This window comes from Labeo rohita, chromosome 15 (assembly GCF_022985175.1).
Source record: "Labeo rohita strain BAU-BD-2019 chromosome 15, IGBB_LRoh.1.0, whole genome shotgun sequence".
Classification (NCBI taxonomy): domain Eukaryota; kingdom Metazoa; phylum Chordata; class Actinopteri; order Cypriniformes; family Cyprinidae; genus Labeo; species Labeo rohita.
The window spans coordinates 16,513,279-16,526,722 of record NC_066883.1 but is presented as its reverse complement, the minus strand read 5'-3'; the positions used below and the strand labels follow the sequence as shown (position 1 = coordinate 16,526,722).

Here is a 13,444-nt window from a genome sequence, read left to right as displayed (position 1 = left end):
TATAAATTGTGATTTTTTTTTTTTTTTTTTTTTTTTTTTTTTTTTTTTTTTTTCATAATGTTGTTTTTACTAAATTTTGATTAAATTATTGCATCTTTAGTGAGCATGAGACTTTAAAAAATTAGAAGAATTAAAAAAAAAAACCCTTACTTACATTTGAACGGTAGTGAACAATGCTTTTAAGTTTTGTTAATTTTACTTCCACAACAAAAAATTGTAATAAATAATTGCAAGGAATCAGAAGATCTGCACCACCTCTTTTTTTTTTTTTTTTCATTTGGATTGAAGTTAATCAGATCATTCAGCTTGAGTAATTTCTTAAGTAGTCAAATTATTAATGGATTATTGCACCGCATGCAAACGTAGCTACTGACACTTCTTGTTTTCTTTTCTAGCCACAATATAATTTTTTGTCATATAATTGTTTATTCTGTTTTCATCTGTTAGTTTCCAACATTGACCATGTAGTTCTGGATGAGGATCACTCTGGTTCAAGGAGATTGCAAAATCTCTGGAGGTGCGACGGCTGCTCAGTACACACTTCTTTCACATGGCTGAATCTGATGTGTGGAAGTCACTAAATGCCTGAATACCTGTTTTTCTCTTTAGAGATTCACGTGAGGAAGCTCTGGGCGAGTATTACATGCGAAAATATGCCAAGTCCTCAGGGGGCGAGCAGTAAGTCAACAGAGTTCATCTTTAATATGTCTGGTACTTTTAGAAACAGGTGACTTGATTCAGCACGTGCATGTTTTGAAATGAAAGGAATTTTGGTTTTGCTGCATTAACCTCTTTGGTTGTAGCTTAATGTGCTTGTTCTGTTGTTTTCTTCAGTTTCTATGGCGGCTCTGAGGATCTTTCTGATGACATCACCCAGCAGCAGTTGCTTCCTGGGGTCAAGTATGACAAATAATTCAATTTATTGATGATTAAACATACTGAATTAAATATTTCTGTGAGGTCCACTGGGCTTGTGTTAGGCAATCTGTCTATTTTTTTGCAGGGATCCTAATTTGTGGACCGTTAAGTGTAAGGTTAGTATTGGACACGATCTAACATGTGTTTTATGGGTGCTGTGATGAGGCTGCATGGTTTAATTCTGCTGTTTCTTTGCAGATTGGAGAGGAGAGAGCAACTGCTATCGCCTTGATGCGAAAGTTCATTGCTTATCAGTGCACTGACACGGTAGGTTTTCCACAGTTCATCTGTCCTAGAGGGGCCATGAACTGAGAAATCAAAATTCCCTTGATCATTTAAAAAAATAAATATATGAAGTAGAGGTCATTGTGCTATAAAAACATCCAAGTTTCAGAACTCAAAACTTTCTTGTTAGTCTACAAACAGCTTTTTATTGAAGCCAATTTGAAAAAAAAAATGACAGGTAGTAGAATGCAGGGCTGGGCGATATGACAATATTATCGTATATTGACGTCAGTGTTGGGCAAGTTGCTCTGAAAATGTAATTAAATTACTGATTTTAAAAGTAATCAAATTACTGTTCTGATTACTTTATTTCATTACTTTTTTTTTTCTGTACATCCACGAAATTTATGTGAAATAGTAAGTTTGTGTGTTGCCAGCAATATCCCAGCATAAACGCTCCCGATAAAATGTTATTAAAGCATCAACTTTCACAAACCACTGTTATCTTTACTAAAAGCAATAGGCTGCTGCGTGTGTGGTTGCAGAATGCACAACATTTCGAGCGGTGAGTGGATTCTCTGATTGTCCATTGCATTCCAGAAATCAGCATTGTTCGTTGCAAACACGTGTTATAAATAGAAACTCTGCCTATGTTTATGCGTGTTAATCGTTTCTTGTCTTATATTAGTTGTACTTGTTGCTTTTATTCAATACATGAATAGCAATTCACTTGTTAGAGATATTTTATGTTTATATATTTTTATTTTGCGTGAGCCCTGCAAATCATTTTATTCTATCGCATCCCCCACACGAGCCTCTGCCTGCCCGCGCCCGCACCTGCACCTGGACAAGACGTCCTTTCGTCTCTCCATGCTCACTTTGTTTCATTGATAGTATCCGCCTCACAGGTGCTTACCAGTCAAAATAGGTCTCAGGTAGAGGATGTTGCATGTTCTAGCCAACACCCTTTTTGAAATCTAGATGATCAAACACATTTTGTCGGTAATGATGTAACACAGCAGTAACGCATGCCTGTAACTATACTCTAATTGCTCATTTGGAAATTATAACGCGTTAAATTACTCAAGTAATTAAATTACTCTACTTACATTAAATCTAGTAAGTTGCCAAAGCATTTTACCCAGCCACACTGTTACCATACAGGTCTTTTTGCATGCAAGAATGAAATTATTTTTTGTAGTAGGATGGTTGAGAGTCATAAAGCTATTCCAGTTTTGTAAATCAGGTGCAGTCAAGAATTTTGTTTACGATTTTGTTCCTTGATTTCTGTATACGCATTTGTGATTTTAAATGGTTCAACTGCAAGAAGGCAAAACCGTGGAAACAATACGAGACTTCACTTTCGCTTTCACTTTTTGAGGCCAAGGTGTTTAGTGTCTCCGTAAGCAGCAGCAGCCAGTGTGCCTTTAGCACAGCTGGAACAGTTCTGCGTTCAAGCGAACGCAGTAGGCTAAAGCTTGTCGCAAAGCACCGGCACAAGTTATTACCATGAATGTGTTGGGGGGAAACAGTAAGGAGATTTTTGAATTATTTATTAATAAACTAGTGTTTTCTGAGTCAGTGTCACAAGGATGAAGTCATCTCCTCTTTGGACGCGCCTTTAGAGAGAAGTGCATCTTAATGAAAGAGTTTTTGTTTTCGATTTGTTTTATTTCATTAAGTAGTAACTTAAAGCTTTCTATAGATGTATTTATCATGTCTGTGAGGTATGTATTCGCTGAGTTTCGGTTAATTTTTGTGAAGCGTTCCTGTTGAGACGACAGAAAGCGCATTATGTTTGTTTTCTTTATTTTATAAAAGCACCGTTTGCAACGTTTTGTTGATATTGTGAGTGCACACAGATAAAAGTAGACCCTTTACAGTTCCAAATGATGTATTACTTTTACCTTTATAAGCAAAAAATGGAATATTTTAAATTGTTTCCACTGAAAAAAAGTGATCACGCTGGCACCTCTATGTCCTCCAAAGCGTGCTTCAGCTTCCACTCTCTGCACAGTCAATTGGCTATTAGCCCAACAGCACACATTTGTCTAGGTTTAACGTTTAAACTAACATAGTTTTATGCTTGAACTGTTTTATATCTATAGATTTTAGTTTGGCACGATGATTTGAAAAGGCAAAATTGATCAGACAGACTATGATCAGTCATTTGCTGGCCACTTGGGCGTTACTTAAAAAAAAACATATGTTTAACAAACAAAAAGTGCTTCAGTCTTTTTTCTGAATCAACTTAATAAAAAAACAAAACGAAATATAATCACTTGCCATTCCATGTGCAACTGAACTGTTTTAATAGCTGAAAAAGTAGTATAGGTTTTTTTTTTTTGGGACTGGTTTGTGTCTGACTCGTGCCAAGAATTCTGATAAGCTGTCGGGACAAGAGCCAGGCTAAGACGTGTCTTGATGGAAAGTTCATCCACTCTTTCATAATGTTTCATAATCAGAAGGAAGCCAATGCAGAGGATGTGGTTTTTGTACAATGTAGTAAGACAGCGAAACCAGTTAACCAGTAAGAACTTGGTCCTTTGTTCACTTAAATTCACCGTGGATTTGTTTATAAACAAGGCGCAATTAGATGCAGGATTTAAGAAAGATTGAAACTAAAAGGCAATGCTGACTATGTTGGATCTGACAGTAATATCACAGCATTAATCACAGCAGCGTCCATCTGTATAAGGTGTAGGCTGTCAAACATAAACAACTGTCAGCCAATCATAGCAGAGGGCTATATTAGCCAGTCATAGCAGGCTCAGAAGTCTGGGTCTGCAATCCAACATGCCTATTCAAACAAAGCGTCCTGATAAGGGCTGTCAAAACAGGACAGAAAATAGCCTATTACTTCTAAATTATTGTGTGTTATGATGTAGAAATCTTGTTAACATTATAAGTGGACCTCAGAGAAAGGTTCAAAGTCATAAAGTTCATGACCCCTTTAACTTAAGATGTGTTGTTACTGCCAGTGTTAGCGCCATAGTTGGCTAATACCTGTAGTGCTGCCAGTTCTTTTGATTTGCACAGTTTCAGTCTTTATTGTGTAAGGCACAGAACTGTATAAACATTGCTTTCTGTACGTTTTTTTTTTTTTTCTTGCTCTTTGATGATTTTCTGAAAACAGATGTTTCAAAGTCATAATTGTAGGCCAGGAGAGGAGAATATGCGAAAAGTATATTGTATATTGAGTGTAAAATTGCTGGAATGTGTGTGGTACCAATAAGTTGTGCTTTTTGTTTTTGTTTTTTGTTTTTTTTCCACAGCCACTTCAAATCAAATCAGTGGTGGCCCCTGAGCATGTCAAAGGTTATATCTATGTGGAGGCGTACAAGCAGACCCATGTCAAGGCTGCCATTGAGGGTGTTGGAAACCTGCGCATGGGCTTCTGGAACCAGCAGATGGTGCCCATTAAAGAGATGACAGATGTGCTGAAGGTGGTTAAGGAAGTGACTAACCTTAAACCCAAGTCTTGGGTTCGTCTCAAGAGAGGCCTTTATAAAGATGACATTGCCCAGGTGGGTACACCAGAAAACTTGGCTGTTTAGTGATAAAGGAAGTATCTCCCAAATAGGGGTGCTAGATATTGTGTTTTGTATTACGTTATTTGATTTATCACTCATACAGCTCTACATATGTGCCAGGAAAACATCTGATGCATGTATTTATGTGCTTTAGGTGGACTATGTTGAACCAAGCCAGAATACAATCTCACTGAAAATGATTCCTCGCATTGATTTGGATCGCATCAAAGCGAGGATGAGTATGGTAGGTTACTTTATCACAATATATATTATACCAATATTTATGCTACCATTCAAAAGTGTGGAGTCATTAATTTTTATATATATATATATATATATATATATATATATATATATTAATTTTGCCATTAATTATAATAATCCAGTGATATTTTGTATGGAGCACAGGCTGTTGTCAGACTCCTTGTGCAAACAGAGATCTGATCTCTCCATCAAATTTAATCCAGTCTGTCTTAAGAAACAGAAAAAACGGAGACAGACTAAGTCCAGAAGAACTGTGGCAACATCTCCAAGATGCTTTAAGAGACCTATACCTACAAAGCTACAGTACTGTTAAAATTTTTAGGCAGTTAGGCACATAAAATGAGGATGCTGTCAAAAACAATGTCATAAATAGATTTTCTTTATCAAAGAACTTCTATTAACTAAAACAAATCAGCATTTGATGTGACCATCCTTTGCGTTTAAAGCAGCTTTTGGCCTGTGTGCACTTGTGCATAGTTTTTCAGGTAGCTTTGTAGGTAGGTTACTTGAAACATCTTGGAGATGTTGACACAGTTCTTCTGGATTTAGTCTTTCTCAGTTTTTCTGTTTCTTTATGTCATTCCAGAGACAGACAGGATGATGGTGAGATCAGATCTCTGTGTGGAGCACTGGCTGTTGTCAGACTCCTTGTGCAAACAAAAATCTCACTAGATTATTACAATTAATGGCAAACAGAATGTTTGGAAATGTAAGTATATAAGTATATATATATATGTGTGTGTGTGTGTGTGTATATATATATATATATATATATATATATATATAGTCATGTGAAAAAGTTAGGACACCCTATTGAATTACATGGTTGTCCGTATCAGGACATCATTAAAAAAACAAAAAAAAAAACTGGTCCTTGGCTTAATTTTGAAAATAAAACCTCAGATGAACAACAACACATGTCATTATTTACTGAACAAAAATACAGCCTCCAACCCCCAAAAATAAGTCATGTGTGACAAAGTTAGGACACCCTTACTGTTTACATTGGAATTAAGAGGGTAAATAACAGTCAAGCACTGCTAATCAAATACCTTTGATTAACTGATAATCAGCAAGTCTGAGCGCCTCTATAAAAGCATAAGCTTTGGCAGTTTGCTGGTCTGGAGCCTGAGTGTGTGTTAACACAATGTCAAGGAGGAAGACATCAGCAATCATCTTAGAGAAGCAATTGTTGCTGCCATCAATCTGAGAAGAGTAATACGGCCATTTCCAAACAATTTGAAGTTTATTCACAAGTGGAAGACATTTAACACAGACACCTCTCCTTCCAGAAGTGGACGTCCCAGAAAATTCACCCCAAGATCAGACCATGTAAAGCTCAGAGAAATGGCAAGAACTACACCTCAGACTCTACAGGCCTCAGTTAACATGTTAAATGATAAAGTTCATGACAATACCATTCGAAAAACATGGGACAAAAATGGCATGTTTGGAAGGCTTGGCAGAAGAAAGCCTCTTCTATCTAAAAAAAAACATTGCAGCACAGTTTAGGTCTGCAAAGTTGCATCTGAACAAAACACAAATCTTTTAGAGTAATGTCCTTTGAACAAACGAGACCGAAGTGGAGATGTTTGGCCATAATGCACAGCGCCAAGTTTGGTGAAAACCTAAAGAGCATGACTATAGTCAGTGGTTAAATATTAGGGGGAAAAAATCCTAGAGGTAATATTGGTATCAGTGAATACTCGCCTTCAGTCAAAAAAAAAAAATTTAACAAATGTTACAAAAATATACTGTATTTGTTGTTTCTACATTAATTTGAAGATTGAATGTAAAGTTACTTAAAGAGAAAAGTATTTAAAAACATTAAAGTTAGGTGTTTAGTAAAAATGTGATTCGTTTTTAATTGATTTACAGCATTAGTTATATACTCTATGTGACGACTTAGTGATCTGACCCCGGCTTTGTCGTTCATCTTACAGAAAGACTGGTTTGCAAAGAGAAAGAAGTTTAAGAGGCCACCTCAGAGGCTTTTTGATGCTGAAAAGATCAGGTAAAATAGCACTTCGATTTTGACTTTCATAATCAAACCTATTGAAACATGTCAGCCCTTCTGACACACGCTCTGCTCTACAGGTCCCTCAGTGGTGAGGTCAGCCATGACGGTGATTTCATGATCTTTGAAGGCAACCGATACAGCCGCAAAGGCTTCCTGTTTAAAAGCTTTGCCATGTCTGCTGTGGTAAGAGCCCTTATGCTCATTCTAGTGCTAATTTCACCTTATTGGTTCGCTGGTTCAACCCGTCTGTCTTTTTGCATAGATCACAGAAGGGGTCAAACCCACTCTGTCGGAGCTGGAGAAGTTTGAGGACCAGCCAGAAGGGATTGACCTTGAAGTAGTCACAGAGACAACAGGTACATGTATACAGACAGCAGATCATTTTTTGTTGCCAATATATTGAGCAATCCTTCTGCGCATACATGTTTGCAAATTCAATTACAAGGATTTTATAAATGCAGGTAAGGAGCGTGAGCACAACCTCCAAGCAGGAGATAATGTGGAAGTGTGTGAAGGGGAGTTGATCAACCTTCAGGGTAAAATCTTGAGTGTGGATGGCAACAAGATCACCATCATGCCCAAGCATGAAGATCTCAAGGTGATTAAATCTGTTGCTGCATAAAGACAGTGCCAGTATGCAAATCATTGTCTCTTACGTTGTAAAGTGTGTAATTTCTGTGCCACTGAATTGAATTCAAATCTATCTTATTTTTCCTTAGGACCCTCTTGAGTTTCCAGCTCATGAGTTGAGAAAGTACTTCCGTATGGGTGATCATGTGAAGGTTATCGCAGGGCGTTTCGAAGGTGACACAGGCCTCATAGTCCGTGTGGAGGAGAACTTTGTCATTCTTTTCTCTGATCTCACCATGCATGAGGTAGGTTTCAAACTATATAATGATATAAACGCAAACTATGCTACAGTCAATGTTGTGTCTTCTCCGTCTCATATGATTCCTCTGTTTGTTCCAGTTGAAGGTCTTGCCCCGGGACCTGCAGCTGTGCTCGGAGACTGCCTCTGGTGTGGATGCAGGAGGCCAGCATGAGTGGGGAGAGCTGGTACAATTGGACCCCCAAACTGTAGGTGTCATTGTCAGGCTGGAAAGAGAGACCTTCCAGGTAAAGTTCAAGAGAAAACGACAAGTTCAAGTGTAATGGAAACTAAATTCAGTAGTATACACTTGCTGGATGTTTCTTCACAGCAACAGCACACTTTTCACCATAGTCCCTCTGAGTTTACTCCTGCCAAAACCCCAGAGCAGCTTGTTGTAGCCATGCAAGTACAGGCCCTAAGCTTGTATTTCAACAATATTGTCCTATCAGCAGGAACAGCAGTTTATCATGAATCTGGGGTCAACAAGAAGGATTGAGTAGGTGGTTAAGGTTCATACTTGAGCTGCCAAACATTTTATCTCGGCATGAAAAATTGTACGTCTCAGTTAAAGCAACATTTCTATGTATTTTTTTATAAAATTATAAAAATTTGCTATTTTATTACCTATTCTGTATGCTTGTAAAACAATTCTTGCAATGTGTCTGGATAAATAACTTTGACACATTACTGTTCTTAGGTTTGGGGTCATAAGATGTTTTTGAAGTCTTTTATGCTTTCCAAGAATATCTTTGTTCAAAAATACAGTAAAAACAGTAACATGGCAAATATTCAAGGCCGAAACCGAACAAAAGGCTGAATAACCACCTCCCCCCCCTCCCCTTTCACAGTTTTGTCTTTCTTTTCAAAGAGAAAAGAGAAAAATTGCAAAACAAAAAGTTACAAATATTTACTCAACACTGAACATTTTTAACATTGTAGTGTGATAATTATAGTTTGCCAACAAAGAAATAATTTTAATAATTAATAATTTAAATAAATAATTTAATAATTTAATAATTTAAATAAAAAAAATAATTAAGTTAGTAAAATAATATTCTTTGGCCATTTTTAAGACCCCCTTGTTGAATCAGGCATTTATTTGTGAACCACAAAACCAGTCTTAAGTTGCTGGGTTATATTTGTAGCAGTCAGCCAAAAATCATTAGGAAATTGAGTAAAGATCATGTTCCATTAAGATATTTAGTAAAATTCCTACCGTAAATATAACAAAATGTAATTTTTGATTAGTAATATTCATTATTAAGAGAATATTCATTTAGATGACTTTAAACAGGGTTGCCGCGGGTCCTCAAAAAGTCTTAAATTTAGTTTATCAAATTTAAGGTCATAAAAAGTCTTAAATTGTACAAGAAAGTCTTAATTATGATTAAGAGGTCTTAAATTTTAGGCACGGGAAGACCAGAATTGCGATACAGCTTAGTGTCATGATTAAACTTCAAAAGGCTGTGATTTCGTTAAATAAACATGAGCGCTGCACGTTCAAAGTCCGGTGCTGAGCTGCTTTGTGTACTGCGGTTACCGGGGAAACACATGTCTGCAGTTCCGAATGCGCCATCTGCTGGCAGAGATTGAATGTGCATTTTCAATATGCCTGTTGTTTTGAGTAGGGTATTCTTACAATACAGGAGGCTGTAGTTTCAGGACCGCATTTCACCCTGTAATTTTTTTTTTTAATTATTTATTTATTTTATTTTATTTATTTGTCGTATGTATGCATTAACAGCTCATACTATTTATAGCAGTTGCTATTCAATATCTGTATATTATTTTTAAGAAAATACTAAATGCAGTTGTTTAATTATATACACTTAATTATTGTCCTAACCAGCTCCTAATCCTAAACTTACCCCTGGGTAACCCTCTTGAAATATTTAGTCTAATTTATTTCAGTATATTCTAGATTTCTGTTCATTAGCTGCTGCGCTTCATGTCTGACGTGTGACCCACTTAACAAAGTGAAGTAAACGGTAAAACAATTGCCATACAAATTAGTGTGTTTATTAGTATTTCAATAAATTTAAAATAATTTGAATACAAATACTAATTTACAACATCCAGCAGCACAATGAACTGTTTTTTACAGTTAAATGGGCTAAATGGAGATTTCTGACACCCCTTTGAACACTCAAGTTTATGTGAGCTTTTACATTAAAAATAAAATGGCAAAATAAAAAAAAATTAGTAGTTTCAATGAATCTAGTCTTTGCGTCTGTTTGATATTTCTTTGTTGGAATATAATTGCTAGATGGCACTGTCCCAAAAAATAGGGTCCTATAAATGTGGTCCTAGAACTGCAGCCTCTGGTATTGCAGGAACATAGTATTGGGGTTGTTTTTGTTCAGACCAAAGCGAAAAGCGACCCATGTTTTTACCCTCTAAACATGCAGAGCTGTAAATGTGAACTGGTGGATCATTAAGAAGATAATTCATCATAAAAATCTAAACACTAACATGTATTTGTATGTTTTTTTTTTAATTAATATAATAATTTATTAATGATAATTGTTTCAATTAATATAAGTAAAGTTTTGACTCTTCTTAAAAATTGATACTTTAAAGAAATGTGAAGTGTATCACTTTATACAACTTTTTGTTTTTGTGAAAAATCTGAACTGTAAATCAGTTTTCACAGTAGTTTAGTCATTTTACAGTTTAATATTTAACCATAGACATTGCCTTACCCTGCTCATATGGTATTAATTTTATTTGTGCAGGTCTTAAAAAAGGTCTTAAAAAGTCTTAAATTTGAGCTTAAAAATCCTGCAGCAACCCTGTTAAAGGTGGTTAATTTTTTTTTTTTTTTTTTTTTTTTTTTTTGCACCCTCAGATTCCATATATTCAAATAGTTGTATCTCGGCCAAATATTGTCCTATCATAACAAACCATACATCATTCATCAAGCTTATTCATGGTTATTCAGGTTTCAGATGTATTTTGAAAAATGGACCCTTATAACTGGTTTTGTGGTGCAGGGTCATATTTTTTTAAATAAATACAAATAAATGCAGCCCTGCATTTAAAGCCTAGCTTCTTTTAAAACATTAGAAAATATTACAGATCCCAGTTTGAACATTATGTGTGAATGTTATAATAAACGTATTAATAGAGATGTTGTAATTATTATCATTATTTTTGTCTTTTTATTTTATTCGACAGAACAACAGTAAAAGTACAGTACTAACATTTATGAATGTCGACTTCTATTTTGATGGAAACCCGCAAGAAGACCTCAGTACTTTTTGTTGGCAGTAGAAGATTTAGTAATGATTCTCATTGCACTGTTTCAGCGCAGATTTTTGCACTTTGGACTTGAACTCTGGCTAACAAGCTCTTACAGCACTTCTGACATAACCTTCGAAAACCTGGAAAACATAACCTTCTGTAGTTTATTTACTAATGATTTAAGGCCATTTCGTGATTTCAGTCATCAAACAGTAACCAGCAACAACCACCACATCCTCTTCTCATTGAAGACATGCGATGCAGTGCTAAACAGTATCCCTCTTTCAGGGCTTGTAGGCCTAATGATTTTTACATCTTTCTGGGACAGTTTTAAATGCTTCCACATTGCTGACATGTTTGCTGCATTAGTGTGCGGCTCTATTAGACATCCCTAATTTAAAGAACGGTTTTCGATTTTGATATAGATTAATAGACAGTAGCCATTACTTCAGCAGGGCCCTATGAAATCCATTTCATTTTTTTCCAAATTCAGTTTTTTACAGTTTTAATATTTCTGGATTTTCTGTTTTATTGGTTAAAATAAATTGTAGTATTCAAAAAGAATGTCCAATTAATTTAAATCACGCAACTATACTTAACAGGTTTAACAAAAAACATTTTTTAAAATGCCCTACAAAATGTTTTGTTTTTTTTGTTTTTTTTCCCTCACATTTCCCCCTCTGTTTTATTTTTACCAAATTCTGTTTTCCTTTAAGGTTTCATTAAATATTAATAATCAAAAGCATCTCTAATTTAGGACGGCGTTTTAATGTCACGTTAAAAAAAAAAAAAAAAAAAAAAGTCTAAGATTACGAGAGTAACATCAAAATGTTTCGAGAATTATTCGTAGCAATTACGAGATTAAAGTTGTTATATTTTGAGAGTATATTCTAGCCTATTGAGGGAGATATTCCAAAGTCTCAGCTTTCAAAATCTGTCAGTTTAATAGCGAAATACAAACAATCTACAAAATACAATATATCTGTTACAATAATGTGTTTTTCATGCTTTTAAATGTGGCATGACAGAACGCTGTATTCGCCTCAGTTTAAATGGCATGTGAATCAGTCATCCAAGATGTTCATGTCTTTCTTCACAACAGTGTAATTTATGTTAACAAGTCAGAGTCCACGTCAACATTTAGAACGTTTCATTGTTGTTTTTTAATAAATACATGTGAGGAATGAAAGATTGGCTGCCACAGATGTTTTTACGGAGTAGGTGGTGGAATTTACATGAAGAAAACAGTCTATTTTAATTAAACGAATGTCTCGTTGTAATCGAAAAGACGCTTGATTTACATGAATACAGCAATCTGTCCTGCCACATTAAAGAGCGTGAAAAACATTATTGCAAGACATATTGCTTTTACCAGGTATTTTTTTAACATTGTTTATTTTTTAATGAAAATACCTTTAATACATACCTAACTTCACTTTCTACAGCGGTCATATTGAGTGGGTTAATTTTTCTGCTTTCTGAATGCTTTCATAATGATTCATTTTTAGGTTCTGAACATGCACGGGAAGGTTTTAACTGTACGCCACCAGGCAGTAAATAGACGGAAGGACAACCGCTTTGCTGTCGCTCTCGACTCTGAGCAAAACAACATCCACGTGAAGGATATTGTGAAAGTCATCGATGGACCTCATTCGGTAACTACCAGAGACCATGGATAAAGATTTGTCATTATATAACAGAACCGCATTGGAGGAATTAATATTCTCATTGTTGTGATCCGTCAGGGCCGTGAAGGTGAAATTCGCCACATCTTCAGAGGCTTTGCTTTTCTTCACTGCAAGAAGCTGGTTGAAAACGGAGGCATGTTTGTTTGTAAAGCACGCCACCTTGTTCTGGCGGGCGGCTCCAAGGTAGGTCTGTTCCACTACATCTGTGGACTGATCTTACACATTTCCAAACTTCACTGTTGTAAAACAGCCCCCTTTTGTTTCCAAAGCCCAGAGATGTGACCAATTTTACAGTGGGAGGCTTTGCTCCTATGAGTCCACGCATCAGCAGCCCAATGCATCCTGGCGGAGGCGGTAAGCAATTTCACAAAGGTTGAAGATCAGGGCTTTTATTGAACTGTTGGAGGCTCAAATCATGCAAGAGGATTTTACAATCACAAGTGGGTTTCTCTGATAATATTTCAGTGTTCATTACAATGTTAAAGCACCACAAGCGTAACGAAGCAGCAGGACTCTTTTGAAGCGTGCCACACTGACCGTTTATCCACTCGGCTCAAAGTACAAATGGTAGCACAGCGTGAGCTTACTTGCTGATGAGTCTCTGTCATGCATGCACTAAAACAGCACTGTGAGATGTTGTGTTTGAACTCAGCGACAAATGAAAAAGCCAGATGAAACAGCG

General features: G+C 36.0%; 1 protein-coding gene across 1 annotated transcript in view; it reads left to right on the top strand.

The window, feature by feature from the left end:
- The window catches only part of supt5h (SPT5 homolog, DSIF elongation factor subunit), a 29,357-nt gene that overhangs the window by 5,199 nt on the left and 10,714 nt on the right, over nucleotides 1-13,444 (top strand). The window contains exons 6-21 of the mRNA XM_051128556.1: nucleotides 448-517; nucleotides 610-678; nucleotides 835-900; nucleotides 1,004-1,034; nucleotides 1,117-1,185; nucleotides 4,419-4,670; nucleotides 4,831-4,920; nucleotides 6,884-6,954; nucleotides 7,038-7,143; nucleotides 7,223-7,316; nucleotides 7,422-7,558; nucleotides 7,680-7,835; nucleotides 7,930-8,076; nucleotides 12,583-12,729; nucleotides 12,820-12,945; nucleotides 13,032-13,116. Coding sequence (XP_050984513.1) covers nucleotides 448-517; nucleotides 610-678; nucleotides 835-900; nucleotides 1,004-1,034; nucleotides 1,117-1,185; nucleotides 4,419-4,670; nucleotides 4,831-4,920; nucleotides 6,884-6,954; nucleotides 7,038-7,143; nucleotides 7,223-7,316; nucleotides 7,422-7,558; nucleotides 7,680-7,835; nucleotides 7,930-8,076; nucleotides 12,583-12,729; nucleotides 12,820-12,945; nucleotides 13,032-13,116 — 1,716 coding nt within the window. The remainder of the gene's footprint in view (nucleotides 1-447; nucleotides 518-609; nucleotides 679-834; nucleotides 901-1,003; nucleotides 1,035-1,116; nucleotides 1,186-4,418; nucleotides 4,671-4,830; nucleotides 4,921-6,883; nucleotides 6,955-7,037; nucleotides 7,144-7,222; nucleotides 7,317-7,421; nucleotides 7,559-7,679; nucleotides 7,836-7,929; nucleotides 8,077-12,582; nucleotides 12,730-12,819; nucleotides 12,946-13,031; nucleotides 13,117-13,444) is intronic.